Here is a 21,260-nt window from a genome sequence, read left to right on the forward strand (position 1 = left end):
GACATCTCAGCTAGAATTTCTACTATATTTAAATCTTAAGCCTGGGGAAAATAACTACCTTCTCTTCACAACTACCATTCTTTTTCCAAGGGTCTACTGAGAAATAAAAAATATGTGTAAGAATCACCAGCAAAGATGACATTAAACCCACTACAGTCTCTCACTCCCACTCATGACAACTAAAACCTATGGACAACATACTAAAAGCAATTAACTCAGGACTCCAAAAGGTTAGTAAATAGGGGCACCTGGCTGGCTCAGTCAGTAGAGCTCACAACTCTTGATCTTGGGGGTTGTGAGCTTGAACCCCACAGGAGGCATAGAGATTACTTAAAAATAAAATCTTTTTAAAAAGTTTTTAAACATTAAAAATAAATAAAAGGTTGGGTGCCTGGATGGCTCAGATGGTTAAGCATCTGACTTTTGATTTCAGCTGGGTCATGATATCACAGGGAGACTGGGCCCTGAATCCAACTCTGCACTGATATCACAGAGACTGCTTGGAATTCTCTCCCCCTCTCTCTGCCCCTCCCCCATGCTCTCTCAGTAAACATTAAACTCAAACTCATGCTCTCAAAATAAACATCAAACAAATAAATAAATGTTAGTAACAGATGGATTGGGGAAGTGAGCCAAAACTTAAAGAATAGTCAGTAATAGGAATGAGTTTCCTGAGTTTTTTTGTTTTTTCTCCCATCATGGAATAGGATGGCCCCTGTGAAGAACTGTACATAAGACACAACTAAACTACAGAGATAAAACCATCTTTCTGGACAGAATGTGAGACAGAAAATGTGAGAACCTTCATTTTGGGTTTTCTTTCCTTTCCCTTTTCTTTTCTCTCTCTGTTGGCCATGTCCCAATACAGCCTAAGTCACAGAGCTGCAATGTGGCAGCTGTGTAGACACCTAAAACTCTGAAAGTAAAACCATTTTTCTGGCCAGTAGAACCAGCAAAGAGAACTCTGTGGACTAAAGAGTGTGCAAGGAATCCTCACTACCTTTTTTGCCACAAGGCAATGGGATGACATATTTAAAGTGCTGAAAGGAAAACTGTTAAGCAAGAACTCTGTATATCTGGCAATACTATTCTTCAAAAATAATGGAGAAGTTAAAATATTCCCAGATGGGCACCTGGGTGGCTCAGCAACTGCCTTCGGCTCAGGTCATGATCTGATAGTTCATGGGTTCGAGCCCCGCATCAGGCTCTGTGCTGACAGCTCAGAGCCTGGAGCCTGCTTCAGGTTTTGTGTCTCCCTCTGTCTCTGCCCCTTCCCTGCTCATTCTCTTGTCTGTGTCTCTCAAAAATAAATGTTTAAAAAAATATATTAAAAACAAATATTTCCAGATAAATAAAAACTGAGGGAGTATGTCACTAGTAAACCTGAGTGTAAGAAATGCTAGAGGGAGCTCTTCAGACTTAAATGAAAGCGCATAAGCCAGCAGCTTGAAATCACATGCAGAAATAAAAAACAACAGTGGGGCGCCTGGATGGCTCAGTCGGTTGGGCGGTTGGGCGTCTGACTTCGGCTCAGGTCACGATCTCGCGGTCCGGGAGTTCGAGCCCCGCGTCAGGCTCTGTGCTGACAGCTCAGAGCCTGGAGCCTGTTTCAGATTCTGTGTCTCCCTCTCTCTCTGACCTTCCCCCCATTCATGCTCTGTCTCTGTCTCAAAAATGAATAAACGTTAAAAAAAAAAAAAAAACAGTAAAGATAGGTGTTTATGTAGGTAAATATAAAATTTATAACTAATGTATTTTGGACTTGTACCCCTTTTATTTTGTACATGATTGAGAAGAAAACTACAAGGGCGCCTGGGTGGCTCAGTCGGGTAAGCATTCCACTTTGGCTCAGGTCACGATCTCCTGGTTCATGAGCTCGAGCCTCACTTCGGGATTCTCTCTCTCTCTGCGCCTCATGGGTAGTGTCTCTGTCTCTGTCTCTGTCTCTGTCTCTCTCTCTCTCTCTCTCTCTCTCTCTCCCCCCCCCTCTGCCCCTCCCTCACTCACTCACTCTCTCTCTCAAAAATAAAAAAATAAAAAATTAAAAATATGTAAAATAATAATTATAAATCTATGTTGCTGGGCACAAAACACATAAAAATATATGACAGGAAGTACATAAATATAGAAACAAAGTTTTTATATATCATTGAAACCATGGTATTTATATTTGTAGGTTAAGTGTCTAACAATAAGATTTTTTTTTCAAATTTGTATTTAAATTCTAGTCAGTTAACATACAGTGTAATATGGTTTCAGAAATAGAATTTAATGATTCATCACTTACATATAATACCCAGTGCTCAATACAAGAGCCCTCCTTAACGCCCATCACCCATTTAGTCCATCCCCCACCAAGTTCCATCAACCCTCAGTTTGTTCTCTATAGTTAACAGTCTTTTATCGTTTCTCTCTCTTCTCCCCCTTCTCATAAGTTCATGTTTTGTTTGTTAAATTCCACATGAGTGAAATCCTATGATATTTGTCTTCCTTTGACTTATTTCACTTAGCATAATATACTCCAGCTCCATACATTGTTGCAAATGGCAAGATTTCATTCTTTTTGATGGCTCAGTAATAATCCATTGTGTATATATACCACATCTTCTTTATCCATTCATCAGTCAGTGGACATTTGGGCTCTTTCCATAGTTTGGTGACAGTAAGATTTTTTCATTGTAGTGGGTCTAACATTAAGCTTTTGATCGCCATGATATCCATTTCAAAAAACATTTATCTTGAATAAACATATTGCCAGCTGTATGACACAGCTACTAGAAAAACCACCACATAAGCAATGAGGCTGCCCCATCTGTAAAGTTCTGTCAGAAAACCCCAGGTAACCTAAATAACTGACTACATGAGTGACCCTATTTTCTCCTTTCTCAGGCCCTAATTCCTGCCTTTCTGCTTTAAATTAGCCAATAGAGTGAATGAGCAAAACCCTAGACACTCCACAACTGGACCCTAATAAAGGCTGAGCCCCAAGTCTGCTTTCTCTTTCTCTCTGCTCTCAACCTGGCTACATGGTCCTTGGCATGCTATATATATCATAATAAGAACCAGCAGAGCTGGCCCAGCAATAAACGAGGGCCCTGGTTGGTGAAATGTCTGTGGAGCATGCCATGAGTAATGTGTGCCTGAGAGAACACTGCAGGCATTTCTGACATAATGTACTACCATAGACAGGCTCAAGACCAACAAAACAGTATTAATTCAAACTAGGTTGTTATAAATTATATCCACCAGAGCAAATATTAAGGAACTAACTAAATATACATACATAGAAGAAAAGAGAAGGGAATCAAAATAGTACACTTAAAATATTTCATAAAAAGGGCAATGGAGAAATTGATGAACAAAAAGTATAAGACAGAAAACAAGAAAAATGCAGAAATCTTTCCTTATCAGTAATTACATCAAATATAAAAACATTAAGCTCTCCAATTCAGAAACAGAGAATGAAAGAATGGAACATAAAGATGATCAAGGGGTGCCCAGGTGGCTAAGTTGGTTGAACATCCGACTTCAACTCAGGTCATGATCTCACCATTCATGGGTTTGAGTCCCATTTTGTGCTCTGTGCTAACAGCTCAGAGCCTGGACCTGCTTCAGATTCTGTGTCTCATTCTCTCTGTCCCTCCCCTGTTTCCCTGTGTTTCTATCTCAAAAATAAACATTAAAATATTAAAGAATAATAATAACAATAAAGACGATAAAATTACATACTGTCTATAAGACACTGACTTTAGACCCCAGGACATAAATGGATTAAAAAGATGGAAAAACGTATTCTATTCAAATAGTAACCAAAAGAGAACTGCAGTGTCCCCATTAATGTCAGACAAAATAGACTTTAAGACAAAAATTGTTACGAGACCAAAAAAATTTACAGAATGATAAAAGGTTAATCCACTAAAACGATATAACAATTAAATATGTACATGTAACAGAAGTCCAAAATAGATCAATCAAAAACTGATTGAAGAGTTGAAGGGAAAAATAAATAGTTCTACAAGAGAAACACCAAGCCCCCATTTTAATAACAGATAAAACAACCAGACACAAGATAAATGAGGAAACTGAAAATGTTAACGCTTAAACCAACTAGGCCTAACAGATATATTTATACAGCACTCCACCCAACAACAGCAGAATACACTTTCTTCTCAAGTGCACATAGATAAGCCATATGTTAGCCACAAATCAAATCTCAATAAATTTTAAAAGACTGAAATTACACAAATATCTTTTCTGACCACAACGGAATGACATTAGAAGTTAGTAACAAAAGGAAATATAGAAATATGTGGAAATTAAACAACACATTTGAAAACAATTTAAAAAAATCACACGGAAAAGTAAAAAGTACTTTAAGATCAATGAAAACAAAAACACAATATCCCAAAATTTATTATTTCTTAGATTTTTTTTAACGTTTACTTATTTTGAGAGAGACAGAGAGCATATAGGGGAAAGGCAGAGAGAAAGAAAGAGAGAGAATCCAAACAGGCTCCACACTCGACGTGGGACTCGATCTCACGAACTACAAGATCACAACCTCAGCCGGAATCAAGAGTTGGACACTCACCCTAATGAGCTACTCAGGCACCCCTAAAGATTTTACTTTTAAGTAATCTCTCCCACCCAACATAGGACTGGAACTTACAACCCTGAGATGAAGAGGTTCATGCTCTATCGACTGAGCCAGCCATGTGCTCCCAACATCCCACAATTTATGGAATATAACTGTAAATAACTGTATTAAAAAGAATAAAGATCTCAAACCAATAACCTACCTAACCTTCCACCTTACAGAAATACAAAAGGAGAAGAAAACTAAATATAGGCCAAGGAGAAGGAAGAAAATAAATCAGAGCAAATGTAAATGAAATATAGACTAGAAAAACAATAGAAACAAAGAAAACATAAGTCCATTCTTTGGAAATATCAACAAAATTAACAAGCCTTCAGCAGATTAAAAAGAGAGAACACTCAAATTACTAAAATATGAATGAAAATAGAGATATCGGGGTACCTGGGTGGCTCAGTCAGTTAAGCATCTGGCTTGGGCTCAAGTCATGATCTCGAGATTCTTGAGTTCGAGCCCTGCATTAGGCTGTCTGATATCAGCATGGAACCCACTTCAGATTCTCTGTCCCTCTCTCTCTTTGCCCCTCCCCTACTAATGCATGCACACTCTCGTTCTCTCTCAAAAATAACCATTAAAAAAAATAGACATCATTGTCAACCTTGCAGAAACAGAATTATAGAATACTATGGCAACTAAACAACCTAGATGAAATGGACAAATTCCTAGAAGCATACAAACTCAAAAAAAATAATAAAACTGACTCAAGAAGAAAGAGAAAATCTGAATAAAAAGTAAAAATATTAAATCAGTAATCAAAAAACTTCCAACAAAGAAATGCCAAGGAACAGAGGGCATAATTAGTGATACATCTGAAGAAGAACTAATACTAATCTTTAAATTCTTCCAAATTGGAGGATGAGGTAACATTTCCTAATTCATTCTATGGAGTCAGATACCAAAGCCAAACAAAGACATCACGAGAAAACTACAGACCAGTGTCTTTTATGAAATCAGATGCAAAAATCTTCAACAAAATATCAGCAAACTTATACCAGTACATATTAAAAGTATTATATACCATGGCCAAGTAGGATTTATCACAGAAATGCAAAAGTGATCCAAAATGTAAAAAATAAATCCATTTAATGAACCATATTACTGAAATGAAGGGGGGTTTTCTGTATAAATTTTTATTTTTAATACCTATGAATTCTACCCTCCTCCCCTAGATCAAGAAGGCAGACACAATAGCATTTTTGATGGTTTGCATTCCTTTTTGAATATACAAGTTTCCACTTGTTTCATTGTTTTTCAAACTAAAATACATCTTTTAGAATTTCTTGCAGCTCAAATGAGTTGATGAACATTTTCTCAGGTTTTATTCATGACATAATATCATTGTTTCTTTTTTCCTGAGACAATTGTTGATTGTATATAGAATTCTGGGTTGATAGTTTAGGGGCTTTTTGTGTTTGTTTGTTTTTTTCCCCACTCATCACTGTAAAGATGTTGGTCCAATATCCTCTAAAATCCATTATTTTTGAAGCTATGGATCCTTTGAAAATATTGTTCCGTTTAGATACAGTGCAATTTTCCTCTCACCGTTTTAGATGTAATGAAGGGGGTTTTTTAATGACCATCTCAACAGACAACAGATACACAAAAGCACTTGACAAAATCCAATACCCCTTCTTGATAAAAATACTCATAAAACTATAAATAAAAGGAATCTTCCTTAACTTGATAGGTGGCACATCTATTAAAAACCTACAGCTAACATTATACTTAATGATGAAAGATGAAAGGTTTTTCCTGAGATAAAGAACAAGACAAGGCTGTCTGCTGTCTCCATTGTACTAGAGATTCTGGCCTGGGCAACTATGCACGAAAAAGAAATGAAAGGCATCCAGGAAAGGAAGAACTAAGGTGTTCTCTAGTCACAGATATCATGATCTTACATATTTAAAAAATCCTAAAGAACACACAAATAATTTAGAGCTAATAAGCAAGTATTTCCACATATTAACAATGAATAATTCAAAAATGAAAACATTTCCATTTGTAATACTAAAAAAATAAAATACTTTTTTATAGATTCCATTTCCTTCTATTGAGAGTCACCATTTGTCGGGTCAGTATCATCATATTCTGCTATCATTTGAAAATGTTTCCTTCTATTCTTTTAACATGTTTATAATAGCATTTTTGAAGTTTTTATCTTTTAAGTCTAATATTTGAGTCCACTCAGGTATTTTCTATTAACTGCACTCTTTTCTCTCAGTATAGGTCACATTTTTCTGTCTCTTTACATGTCTCCTAGCTTTTTGTTAAAAACAAGACATTTTAGATAACATTATCAAAAATATACCAACTCTGGAATTTATTTTTCAGAATTTTTTGAAAGATTTTATGTTTAAAGTAACCTCTACACCCAAAAAGGGACTTGAAATCACAACCCTGAAATCAAGTCATATGTTCTAATGACTGAGCCTGCCAGTCACCCCCACAATTTTTTTAATTTCCCTGGCCTTAAAGAGTGGGATCTATGTCTCCTGCAGTGTCAACGTCTCTGCTCAGGTTTTAATACTTACCTTTTTTTTTTTTTTTCCACTATGGCTTCCTAAGGAGGTTACCCTTTATCTGCATAGCTTAGTTTTCAGCTAGTTATCTGGGCAAAGGTATGCTCACACATTTCAAACCTGCCCTTCAATCTGTGTGTGGGATGGGAAGAGCATATTCAAGCCTTGGCCAGTTCTCAAGTTTGCCTTGGCCCCTGCTTTCTGCTAGACACTTTCAGGTCTCCCCAGCACATGTGCATAGTTTCACCAGGGATGCATGGAGAACTTATCCCTTTATGGTATTCTCAATTCCAAAGTCTGCCTGTTAAAAACCTGGCTGGTCCCCCACGCATCCCAATTAGCACCACAATCTCACACTTGCAAATAATGTGAGTTTTCCCTGTTTCCCATCAAGTTCATCACTTTAAGTTGACAAATACATGTTTTCACTTGCTGCCACAAACCAGCAGGGCCGCTGGTTTCCCAAACTTTCATTCTTGCCACAGGTACTGGGGCAAGAGAGGTGGGGCACACAGTAGGGGTCTTCATGCAAGAATGCTGTAGCTTTCAACCGTTCTTAAAAGCTCTAGCTGTTTTCCTAAAAATAAGTGCTTCTGAATTTTTGCCTGCCAAATTTGCATAGCCCAAATAGTTTCAGACAATTTTACCTAGTTTTACTTTATTTTTGTGGAGAGCAGTCACCAAACTCTTCATGCAGCCATAGCTGGAAGTCCCTCTCTTGTGGATGTTTTTTATGCTCACCTTCCCCATTTTATAAAATGAGAAATAAAGATTCTGGGAAAGTAGATCATTTGTTTAAGGTTAAAGGACTTATGTGGTTTTAAAGGGCTAATTTGTCCCTTAACAAGTAGAAGATATGTGGAACATGGTCAGTGGAACCAACAAGTACCTTGTTTAAAATACATCTGATTTTGGGGGTGCCTGGGTGTTTCAGTCTGTTAAGCATCTGATTCTTGATTTCAGTTCAGGTCATGATGTCACAGTTCCGGTTTGTGAGTTCAAGCCCTGTATCAGGCTCTGTGCTGACCAGTGCAGAGCCTGCCTGGGATCCTCTCTCACTTCCCTTCTCTTTCTTCCTCTCTCTCTCTCACTCACTCACTCACCGCTCCCCTGCCCCGCATCAGCCTGCCCACACCCCCACTCCCTGCATGCTCTCTCTCAAAATCAAGTTTACAAAAATAAATATGTCTGAATTTGGTTTGTACCTTCCTTGAACATTAGTTTTCTCTTTTGTAAAAGTGAGATGATTGTTCTAATCCACAGATAATTGACTAAATCTAGGTGGAGCTACATGAGTCTTAGTTATCCAGCTGAAAGGAAATTTAATAAGCAGGTGAAGTGTAGATAAAACCAGTACTAGGAAAGATGGGTATGAGTAAAAAAGTAAAAACACTAAGCTGATATGCCAACGCATACTTAATAGATCTTTGCATATTGTTTGTGGTAGGCGACCTGCACAATGGTCCCCAATGAGCTCACCTCCTGATATTTACACTTGTGTAATCCTCTCCTTGAGTGTGAGCTGGATTTAATGACTCACTTATAAAGAACAGAGTATGGCAGAAGTGACAGGATGTTACTTCCAAGATGAAGTTAAAAAAATGCTTCCATTTTTGGGTGTTCTAGGATCTGTTGCTCTGGAAGAAGGTGGCTGCCATGTTGCTATTATCTCTATGGAGAAGCCACAGGGCATGGCAAGGAACTTAAGCATCTAGCCAACAGCCAATGCGGACCTGAGGCCTGCCAAGAATTTCACAAATAAGCTTGGACAGGAATTCTGGAGCCCCAGTTGAGCAGATCCAGCCAACACCTTGATTACAGCCTCATAAGAGACCCTTGACCAAAGGGACCCATGTCAATCTCACAGGGATTATTATCCCACAGAAAATATGAAATAATAAATGTTTGTGGTTTGAAACTGCTAAGCAGTGGGATAATTTGTTACATAAAAATAGATAATTAAAATAAAAATTTTCCTGTTCTTGTCATTAAAATGCTCTCTCTTCCATATCTTAACTCCTCAAAAAGTAACTACCTCTCTCCCAAATTATCTTAACTCATTTAACCAACATTTGTGTGTATGTACCCAGGTTTCTGCTGGAGACATTAAGACATGAGATGCATTCATTGGCTTTAAGATTATATAGTCAAAGGCATTTCCAAATTATCTTTGGATAATTTAAGACTTAAAAGAAAGAGTATTTCGAAGGTTGTTTTTAAAAAAATTTTTAATGTTTATTTATTTTTGACACAGAGAGAGAGAGAGAGAGAGAGAGAGAGAGAGAGAGAGAGAGCATGAGTGGGGGAGGGGCAGAGAGATAGACCCAGAATCTGAAGCAGGCTCCAGGCTCTCAGCTGTCAGCACAGAGCCCAACGTGGGGCCCGAACTCACAGAGTGAGAGATCATGACCTGAGCCGAAGTCGGACACTCAACCGACTGAGCCACCCAGGTGCCCCCGAAGGTTGCTTTGAATAAAGAGACCACAGGTCAGTAAAGGACTGACCAGAAACAACATTTTTGTTGAATAAAGGAAACTACAAAGGGAAAAAATGACATTGGAAAAAAAACTTGGATGTTACTTGCAACAAGCCAGGAAATTGCTTACTTTACCACAGGCCTGTTAGCAATAACTTGAACATAACAGAAATCCAAACTAAGGAGGTGTAGGTATTCTAAGGATGTAGAAGATCCAGGGATCCATCATCTTGTACCTTGTTGCTCTTCCCTCACTGCCCTCATCTACAGAGTGGAAAATGGCTTACTCTTATAATCCAGGTGGTCTAGCCCTGAAAAACGGAAGAAGCAAAAGACAAACAGCTACTTTTATGGTATGACTAAGAATACCATAAAAGTGGACAATACTTCCACTTACATCTTATCACCTAACATTTAATCACATAGCTACACCTATGTAGAAGAAAGGCGGAGAAACAGTTTCTAATTAGGTGATTATGTGCCAAGCTAGAACATGGTAGATTCCGTTACTAAAAAGAATACAAGGGGAATGGCTACTAGAAAATAGCAGTGACTTCTAAACAGGACCTGGGTTGAAAACAATATTCTTGATCTTTAGTGGTGAATCTGGAAAACACAACTAAAATATGAATTACCAGGGGCGCCTGGGTGGCTCAGTCGGTTAAGCGTCTGACTTCGGCTCAGGTCATGATCTTGCGGTTCATGAGTTGGAGCCCCGCATCAGGCTCTGTGCTGACAGCTCGGAGCCTGGAGCCTGTTTCAGATTCTGTGTCTCCTTCTCTCTCTGACCCTCCCCCATTCATGCTCTGTCTCTCTCTGTCCCAAAAATAAACAAACTTTAAAAAAGAATTTTTTTTAAATATGAATTACCAGAAAAGGTCCAAGTCATATTACAGATATAATCTGAACTAATCACCACGAGGTGATAGCCAAATACTTCTAATCTTTAAAAGATTCCATTTTTAGGGGCACCTGTGTGGCTTAGATGGTTAAGCATCTGACTTCAGCTCAGGTCATGATCTCCCAGTTGGTGAGTTTGAGCCCTGGGTGAGGCTCTGTGCTTAGCTCAGAGCCTGGAGCCAGCTTCAGATTTTGTGTCTCCCTCTCTCTTTCTGCCCCTCCTTCTCCCCCTCCCCCCCCTAAAATAAATAAACATTAAAATTTTAAAAAAAGAAAAAAGATTCTGTTTTTAAGCAGGGCATCAGTATAAGATTTCAAAGACTTCACACTGAAGAAACTTCAAGAGAATGCACTGTTGCTTAGCACTTGGTCATACCTACCCCACAGAACCTTAGAGTACTTGAAAATCAACCAAGCCAACACTTACACTTGGCCATTTTATTTCTTGATAAAGAGGTCTTATCTGCTATCAAATATTACTGCAAAAATTTATGACTAGGCAGGTGGCATGCAAGTTATAGAAATACTTGAAAAGACTGGGGCGCCTGGGTAGCTCAGTCAATTAAGCATCCGACTTCGGCTTAGGTCATGATCTTGTGGTTTGTGAGTTCAAGGCCTGTATCAGGCTCTGTGCTGACAGCTCAGAGTCTGGACCCTGCTTCAGATTCTGTGTCTCCCTCTCTCTCTGCCTTTGTCCCCCACTCATGCTCTGTCTCTCTCTCTCTCCCTCTCAAAAATAAACATTTAAAAAAATTTTTTTAAATACTTGAAAAGAAGTAAATCTGTGCAGCTATTTTATACAGGCTCCTTTTGTGGCAGGGACTATGCTAGGTGTCATGAGAGAGACAGCGATATTAAAGATACAAGACAATATTCTAGACTACATAGTGTATGATGCTATTTACATGAAATTTCTAGAAAAGGGAAACTATATAGGCAGAAAGCAGATCAGTGGTTGCCTGAGCTCCCTAGCTGCTCATACCCCTTATGAGCAAAAATTGACCACAAAGCAGCATAAGGGAACTATTTGAGGTGTTATAAAACTCAATTATAATAATGGTTGTACAATTCTACATACTTCCTAAACTCAAAGTGTATACTTAAATTGGGTAAATTAAATATCAATAGAGCTGTTTTTTTTTAACAGTCCATGAGCTCTGTATTTCTATCATTCCATCATTTTTCTTCCCAGAACCTTTGATTCCTATTGAGAAAACATACACACATACACACAACAATCACATGTTATAGTCAGAAACAAAGCAGGTAATATTCTCAAGATTCAGATAGATTCCCTCTTTGTAATCTTCTCAACATGAACTATTTCAACCATATTCAACTTTTCTGGTCTTTTCCATTTTTTTTGCCATGTGTATCATACCTTGCCTCTTAAATGTTCTACTTGCATTACCTGCCAAAAGCTTGAAAGCAACATTTATTAAGCAGTCTCTTGAATAAAGCACCATTTAGAAAAACAGAGGCACAAAACATTTCTGGTACTTTTCTAACTACATAGCCACACAGAAGTCACAGACTCGAAAACTATTTTCTAATCTATAATTTAAAATAATTTCTCACAATTTAGTGATTAAAATTTAAGGCACAGCAAACTTACAAAATCCCAACTATTACTACTGAGTGCTACTCTATAGCAAAGTATTATGAAATTTACACAAGAATGAGTTCTATTCTAAAGTCAGTCACAGAATTCAATAAAATACAAAACTTTTCTTTTTAAGTATTTTGGAAGGAAACTATGAAATGATGTGTCCTTCTGACACATATCTATTATCCTTTGAGCTCTTCATTGTGTTCTGGCACAAAATGTTCTAGGCTCATCTTGTACTTTCTTCGTATCAGCTCTGTAATCAGCCATTTCTCCAAGAGCACAGATTCCTTTTAGTAGAGAATGTTTTTTAGAGGCTAAGATATGGATGCTAAGTGCATACATTATTACTGGGTATTGCTGCTCTAAGGCCCTCTCATATGGACAGAACTAGAGAATTTACATATAAATGTATGCATGTAACCATCACTCAACACTAGTCTAGCTTCTTTCTCCACGTAGATGCACTTAGCACACCACTTGACTCCAAACTGGCCAAGACTTGGGCAAGACTCTGGACAAGCATAAAATAAGATATTTAGCCAAAATTAAACAATTTTTAGGAGATTATTATGCTAAATTAAATACTTCCAAATATGCCTTCACTTACCTTCTCATATTCCCTATCATTTATAGGACTTGGTATTCCAGGGTTAGCAGAAAAATTTGGCTCAGGGTTATCATCTTAACAGCTACTCATCACAAGGCACCAAAATTTATAGACTTCTCAAGATAAGAAGAAAACAAATCTCACCTTTTATGCCTGATTAAGTTAATCAAGATTATCTGGCATTCTTCAGCAAAGAAAAATCTTGAACCTGACTTCCTCACAACATTCCATTTCAGAGCTGACTAAAATCATCCATAGAACTGCAGAGACATACCTTCTAGAGGTAATCTGGTACTGAAGGCTTAAGTCAAGCATTCATGAAATGTTACATATTAATTTAGTTTCTCTTACTCACTAGTAATCTACATTCAAAGCTTTAAAAAGTGATATTACTTCTTTTGTTTGACTCCCATTTCCACTGTTTTCATCCTTATTTTCACATCTGGAAAAAAAATAGCAAGTACATAAGCCTTCCCCCAAAGCACAATTCTCTTATAAAATTCTTCCTCGATCACTAAAGCAACCTGTTGGTAATAAAGCTGTAAAAGCAAAGATTTAATACCTAATGACACATTATCAGGGGCGCGTACATGGTGAGGCAGTTTTCTAATGGTGGTAATAGACTTTGGATCTCTCACCTCATTTCCTCTGTAAAGCAACAGGTCTGCTGACAGAGAGCAAAATATCTAAATATAAAGCACACAAAGTCTCTAAGCCTTAAATATAGATCTCAAAATACGCAGTCACTCAAATAGTAACCACTTGAAGAAAAGTATTTCACAGCTATCATTTGGTAAAACTGTTGCATAGTGGTTCCACAATATCAAAATCTAATTGTTGGGGGTGCCTAGCTGACTCAGTCCGTCTGACTCTTGATCTCCAAGCATCTGACTCTTGATCTCAAAGTCCTGAGTTCAAGCCCCACATTGGGTGTGGAGCCTACTTGAAAAACAAACAAACACAAAAAAACATAACTGTGATATCAGAAGGCAGAATTGCTTTAAGTTCTAAAGGCAACAGGTACCAGAGACTGAAGCTACCTTATTTGATTCAAAGCAATCCATCAACCAGTCAAATATCAACTATAACAGGCATAAGTACTAACAAAAAGCTATTCCCACAGTTGACCTTTCAAGAGTCATTCCCTACTTCTCAAATTGCTTATATTTACAGGCCACAATTCAACCCTACAGACCCAATTATAAAATTAGCCTCTGACTCATAAGAGCTTACAGTCTTCTGGTGTAAGCTCCTCCCTGCCATCCCCAATTCAGGAATCTCTTTCATAAAAATCTCTGAAAGAAGATTACTCAGACCCTCTTTCACAATATACTGAAAATATCTCTAGACCTGGACACAGTGAGAGGGGTTCCAGCCCAGTGTCTGCCTTTCATTATCTAAAATGTCTTGGGGAAGCCATTTCACTTCTCCATGCCTGTTTTTTCATGCAGAAGTGGGGAGTAACCAGATGATCTCAAAGACCCCTTTCTGTTCTGAAATTACCTAATTATGATTTTCGGTGAGGCTCACTATTTTAGGACATTTTCACACAGTTCTTATTGTTAGAAAGGACTTTTTAATTCCAAATATATACATTCTTCAATCCTAAAATTTCACTTCTTGAAAGCTACCTTAAAAAAAAGAAAGGACTCTATGTGCACAGAAAACATGTATTAACATTGTTTGCAGGGGCAATAAGTTGGAAACATTCAATAGTAGAGAAATACAGTATAACAGTATGGAATACTATGCAGCAGTTAAAAATAATGAAAGGGTGCCTGGCTGGCTCAGTCAATGGAATATATGGCTGTTGATCTCAGGGTTTTGAATCTGAGCCTCAGGCTGGGTGTAGAGATTACTTAAACTTTAGGGGTACCTGAGTGGCTCAGTCAGATAAGCATCCGACTCTTGGTTTCCACTCAGGTCAAAATCTCACAGTTTCTAAGTCTGAGCCCAGCATCGGGCTCTGTGCCAATAGCTCAAACATTGCTTGAGATGGTCTCTCCCTCCCCTGCTCATACTCTTTCTCAAAATAAATAAATCTTAAAAAAATAAATAAGTAAAATAAACTTTAAAAAAAAAAGAAAACAATAAAAGAAATCGTATACACTGCTCACTAGGAAAGAAAGACTTCCAAACCATACTGTTAACAACAACAACAACAAAAAAGCAGAGCATGCACAATTCGGTGCCATTTATCAACAACAAAACAAAACAAAACACCTATGAAGGCTTATACAGGTCTTTCTTCAATGATGAAATGTTCTGATCTGTATAGTCCAGTATGGCAATTGTGACTGAGAAACTAAATTTTAAATCTGATTTCATGTTAACTACTTTAAGCTACTGTTCTAGAAGCAGTTCTAGAAGAACAATCTAAACTGGTAAGAGTGGTCAGTTACCTCTGGATAGGAAACTAGATGGGAGGGTAGGGGTGCACCTAAGCAAACTTTTGCCTTACCTGTGTTAATATTTTAAGGCAAGTTACATAAAAATAAAATTTAAAAAGAAAATCTTGTTGATATTGAGCCAAAAATCTGCCCTATGAAGCACCATAAAAAAAATTGAGTGTTTCTCCTTTGCTGTTTGCCGGAGAAACTTTTACCTGGAAACAATCCCTTAAAAACAACCTTTAGGGGCGCCTGGGTGGCGCAGTCGGTTAAGCGTCGGACTTCAGCCAGGTCACGATCTCGCGGTCCGTGAGTTCGAGCCCCGCGTCGGGCTCTGGGCTGATGGCTCGGAGCCTGGAGCCTGTTTCCGATTCTGTGTCTCCCTCTCTCTCTGCCCCTCCCCCGTTCATGCTCTGTCTCTCTCTGTCCCAAAAATAAATAAACGTTGGAAAAAAAAAAAAAAAACAACCTTTAAATCACATTTCCTTACATTTCTCTCCCAAACTCTCCCTCCTCCACATCCCCTTTACAACTATAGTAACTTCTGGTACAAAGATACAGCAACACAATCATAAAGGCTGCTGACCCACTATTAGGGAAGAAGGGCATGCTTTCTAAGAATGTTTCCAAGAGAGGTGATGGATTTGTACTTCTCTACCCAACAATTCTTCTTGTACTATAAAACATTGTAATAGCTCCCAAAGTCTTCTTTTCTCCAGGCCAAACACCTCCAGTTCTTACCAGAAATAGAGCCAAAACCTTTTCACCATCACATGGCTTTTATTGAGACTCAAAACAACTCAAGTCAGGACATAAACATTTCTTAGAGACTGCTTAGTGGCATGGCACAGTCACCCACAGTATCAGCCTAGACATCCTGAACACCTGTCCATTCATTTGTGCATAAATATTTACTAAGAGCTACTTCACACCAGCCACTGCACTTAGGGAAGGAGATAGAGCAAGAAACAAAATATATGTTGACAGAGCCTCTGCTCCCAAAAGCCTTATCCCTAAAAGTTGGAATGGATTAGTAAACACTGAAAAACCTCTATTTCCAATATTCCAACAGTCCCAACTTCCTTTGTGCCGAATACCACTAAGACCATGAGATCCACACGAAGAATCTTTATTCACGTTTCTATTAACAAGGAAATCTACCCAACAGGTCTTAGGCAAATCCAGTAGGTAAAATTCTCAAATATCCCTTAGACCAAGTTCTCAACAGTCCACACAAAAATATGAAAAAAAAAATGTTTTTTGTAGATATTCTATTCTAGCAAAATTTATTCTATACAAATTTTCTTTATTATAAGACCATGTACTTTTTTTTTTTTTTAATTAAAATGTTCTCTACCTCCTGAAATTATGATTTGGGTAGAAAGTACCTGGGTTTTGTTTTGGTTTGCTTTTAAACAGTCTTACTGACCAAGTAACAAGAGTAATCAAACTTCTATACCAAGTATTTGTTGATATTTTGTCATTACTGATTTAAAAGGACTCAAGAAAGTTCGCTCTGCCTTAAAATGCACACCCTCAAAACAGAGGAGGCAATTACTCCTCCAACAAGTACAACTCCTTAAGAGTTAAATCATTACATTTTGACTCAAGAAGAGGTTATGCTTTCCCATTCTTTTGCTGTATCAGTTACAAGAACATTACAGTAAAACAAATCTTAACACACAGGATTATAAATGTTCAAAAGGTCTAATCAGAAAAGTATATTGGTGGCAGTAACACTGTAACTGAAGACAGTTACTTCAGTAACAATAAAAGTCGCCAAATTCTTGTCTAGCTTATTTTTGACTAAGTATCTTAAATATCTTAGTCTTAAATATCACCCACAGTGAAAAAGGTTTATATTTATTAAGTTCCAGGAAGGGGCTGGGAAATGAGGAAAAAATAACTTGCTAGCAGTAACTTAAAACTAACTTTGTCACTTAAATTTCTCAACTAGCATTAACAAAAGTGCAAATTTAACTTAGTAGTTGAAAGTGTCCTGTAGTCTCCCAGAGGACACCCACCTCTTCTCCACTCACCTATTCCCCCATGAAAAATACCTTTGTCTCTACTTTCTGGCAAACTGTATGCTTCTATATAAGGGTTAAAATGTAGGAATGCAACAAAACATAGAATGAATCACAGGGTTTTCAAGTCCAAAAGGCCTAAATTCCCCCAGATGTGCCCTTACTTTGTGTGTGTGACCTTGGACAAGTCAAGCTCTTCAAGCCTCGCTAGACTCTAAGCTCCACAAAGCAAAGACCACCTCTGCCTGAGTTACTATTTTGCAGTATCAGTGTCTTCGTGTATAAAGTGCGGTTAATATTTCATAGCGTTAATTGGAGGATTAAATGAGGTATGTATATAAAGCTCTGGCATACTGCCTGACCATAGTAAATGTTCAATTAAAGGTCATCGTAACTGACCTCAACTAGTTAGCTACCGAATCGGAAAGTACGGTTTGAACACTGTCAAAAACTAATAGACGAAGTCTTTACCAGTAAATGTAAATTGCTTCAAGTGATAAATATTTCGCAGAACATCTACGAATAATTTCTAAACCACTGGGAATAACAGACGAATCCTGAATTGTTGTAACAAACCCAAACTACTAAAAACCACTGACGAGACTCCAAGTTTTTCTACTTCGAAAGAGCAGGCCGTAAGCATCTTCCCCATTGGCTTCCCAATCTCCCCTTCGGACTTCTCTGGCTATCAGGGAACCCCCTCCTCCACGCTCAGGGGGAGGAGAGAGAAAACCTCCGAGGCGGGGGCCGGGGTTGGGGGAAAGCACGCATCCCTGCGCCACTCGCCCAGACCCACCTTGAGCAGGATGGATGGCGGCAGCTGGTTGATGTCTGGGGTTTCGGGGGGTGGATCCCTGTGACAGTCGCAGGGGTTTTCGGGGGGCTCCTGACAGTCCGCGTCGCCGCATTCACGCTGCTGCTGGGCGGGCGAGGGGGCGGTGCCCCCCGCTCGGACGGCGTCCCCGCCGGCCTCTGTGGGGGTACCTTCGGCAGTGGGAGAGGAGGACGGGGGGCAGAGAGGCTGCGGTGGCTGCTCGGGGCCCTGGCAGCAGCCGGCGTCGGGGGGCCGCGGCGGCGAGGCGCCTCCCCCGGCAGGCCCGCCACCGCCGCCGCCGCCGCCGCCGCCGCCGCCCCCACCGCCGCAGCGGGGCTGCTTACACGGGGTACAGGCGGGGACCCCGGCCCCCTTCCGCTTACACACCATCTCTGGGGGCGTAGGGGGCTCGGCCGGCGGCGGCGGCCCCCGGAAGAGTTGCACGGCAGCGGGCGGCCCCAGGAAGCGCACGGGCCCCACGCTGGCCAAGAAGAGGCTCCGGCCCTGCTGCTCCCAGGCGGCGGCCGCGGCCAGCCCCAGCTCTTTGCAGCAGGAGGCGGGCGACGAGGCCGAGGCGGCGGCGGCGGCGGCGGCAGCGGCAGAGGATAGCAGGAAGCGGCGGGCGGCGGCAGCGCAGTCCTCGGCAGCCAGGGCCGCGTAGCGCCGCGCCAGGTGCTGCGAGGAGGCGGCCGCGGCGTAGGCCCCGTCCCGCGGCGGCGGCGAGAGCGGCGGCTCCTCCTCTGGGCCGGCGGGGGCGGGCGCGCCGGGGCTGTGCACGATGAAGCAGAGCATGCAGGGCCCGCGGAAGAAGCAGTCCCGGCTCCGGGGCGCCGCCGGCTGGGGGGGCGCCTTGGCCGGGGTCCGGCGGGGCAGCCTGAGGAGAGGGCGGCGGCGGCGGCACCAGCTGCAACAGCGAGGCCTCTTCTGGTTCGGGCGGTTACGCGGCTCCTTCGAGAGAAGGTGGCCCATATAGAAGGCCCCGAGGAGGGGGACCGGGACAGGGAAGTAAGGAGGCCCCGAAAGGCGAGCTCCGGCCGCGGGGCAGGCCGCTCTCTGGCTCGGCCTCAGGCCCGCTGCGGGGTCGCCCGCCCTGCGCACACACACGCACACACGGGCACACACGCGACGGTGGGGGGTGGGCGTCAGCTGCGGGCCGCCCGGGCGCCCGACGGGGGCTACATGCTTTGCCCCGGGAAGCCGGGAGAACGATGGGCGCGAGCTTTGGGGACGCGACGGAGGGAGCGAGCCTGCCGGCTGGGCGACCAGTCCAAGCCTGGTTCGCCGGCTCAGTCAGTCAGTGCGGCGGCGGGGGGAACGCGAGGTCCCGCTCGGACCATTTTAACTGCGGCTCCGCCGGCGGCGCGCGCGCCCGCGACACTGCTCGGAGCCGCAGGAGCGCGCGGCCCGCTCGAGGAGGGGGCGGAGCTGGCGGCGGCGGCGGCGCGCTCGGGGCGGGCGGGCGCGCGGGCGCCCGGCTGCTCACCGGGGACGGCCGCTAGGCAGGGACTGCTGGGAAGAAGCGGACCGGCTGGCGCGCGGGGTTGTCGGGGAGCGGCGCGCGCCCCTCCCTCCCTCGCCCAAGGTTTCGCGGAGGCCGCTGGGCCCACGCCTCTTTTCTGAGGCGGGAGGAGACGCTTCCGAGCCAGCTGTGTGACATCCGTTTGCTGACGTCTGTAGGTGTAAGTTCAAGAACTGCCATTGGCCGGGAGCCGCTGCGCTCTTCCCCTCAACCCCCTCCCCCAGACTCGGATACCGAGACCACTGAGGAGCTGTAAACAGGGTTCCGCCGGAAGCCCACTTGGCTCCCTGGTAGCCTCTCCGGTGCAGTACTAGATGCGTGGCCCTTGGGTGGTGTGCCCCTGTGTTCTCACGTGAGTGGCTAATTAGTGGTGCCGCAACCGCTGTGTATTTCACTTGTGTTTATACTTGTTGCTTGTGGCCAACTGCAGAGTTCATAACTTTATTTCAAAGTGAAAGCGTATATCGCGTTACTTTTGCACGCCAAAAAGATACAAAGTTTCCCAACCGAGTGAGTCATCCGGCATTCCAGACTACAAGCTACAGAGGACTATCGTCTGCACTCCTGGAGTCCCATCGACCACCCGTCGTATACCTTGAAAATGATTGTGCAGTGCCTACTGTAGGATAAAGCGTTCTGAACGGACCTTGATGATCCCCAAGAGAAAGAGGGAATAGGCTTTGCAGACAGCCATTTACAAGCTTTGAGTGTAATGGGATCCAAGAAGCAGGACAATGATCAGAGCAGTACCTAGTATTGAGAGAAGGTTAGGTTTCACGAGGGACAAATTCGAAGAGGCTTAAATGATGGGAATGCGTCAGTATAAGGGAGGAGATAAGCCAGCAAGGCCCCTGAGATGGTGGAATGGCAGAGTATCTTAGGAGGAGTATCGTCTTCACTGATTGGGAGGAATAGGGAAAGATACATAAAAAATGGCTACAGATAGGGAGATATGAAAGTGAGAAAGTTCCTGTCACATAGTCTCTATTTTCCTTTTAAGTGGAGCCTGCTTACCTGCTGGAAGAGTGGAGGCAAAGTGGCAGGTGTTTTTAAAAGCTGCTAAGGATAACTTGAGAAAACTAAGGAAGCAATTATTTCAAGATTCAAGGCCAATCAGTGTAGAGACCATTGTCTGAGTCTGTGTGACTCCCACCCCTGTGGCCAACCTCCCCCAGCCTTTGCTCAAACGTACCATCCAACCTTTGCTAATAACGGCTTCTTTGTCAAGAATGACTTTTATTTTAGACCTTCCAGCACTCAGGGATCTCCATTTCTGAGCTTGATCACAGCCAGGTAGAATCCTTGGGAACCTAGAGGCAAATACTTGTCGGAGGGTTTTTACGTATCACTCACTATCAGAAGGCACTGCCCAAACTACGTTTCTGCAGATGTTATACACACAGCTTTCATCCCTCTGGGACTGTATAGGAATCTTCTCTGGCTCCAGAGGTTCAATACTGAGGAGGAGAATTAAGAGGTGACAGGGGTTGCCTGAGGCCTTGTAACAACAGGCCTTTGCAATCTCTACCAAGCTGCACTCTGAACAAAAGTTGATGTTCTAAATCTTCTTATTACTTAATGTCAAGATTATGGACCCATTAGTTTCCTATTAATTAAACATGCACTATGACATAACAATTCCACTCCCGTATTTACTCAAATATAAAAGCCTATATGCACAAAAAGACCTGCACAAAATATTCATAGCAGTTTTACTCATGATCAGCAAAATCTGTAAACAACCC

General features: G+C 41.7%; 1 protein-coding gene across 4 annotated transcripts in view; it reads right to left on the reverse strand.

The window, feature by feature from the left end:
• Positions 1-19,551, reverse strand: part of FBXL17 (F-box and leucine rich repeat protein 17) — a 497,923-nt gene extending 478,372 nt beyond the window's left edge. The window contains exon 1 of one of the 4 annotated variants that reach the window (XM_045034518.1): positions 17,979-19,551. In XM_045034518.1, coding sequence (XP_044890453.1) covers positions 17,979-18,965 — 987 coding nt within the window. In that variant the 5' untranslated portion in view covers positions 18,966-19,551. The remainder of the gene's footprint in view (positions 1-17,978) is intronic. The other 3 variants (XM_023258890.2, XM_003981190.5, XM_045034522.1) reach the window with 3 other exon arrangements.
• Between the last annotated feature and the right edge of the window lie 1,709 nt (positions 19,552-21,260).

The sequence above is a fragment of the Felis catus genome, chromosome A1 (genome assembly GCF_018350175.1).
Source record: "Felis catus isolate Fca126 chromosome A1, F.catus_Fca126_mat1.0, whole genome shotgun sequence".
In the NCBI taxonomy this organism is placed as follows: Eukaryota; Metazoa; Chordata; class Mammalia; order Carnivora; family Felidae; genus Felis; species Felis catus.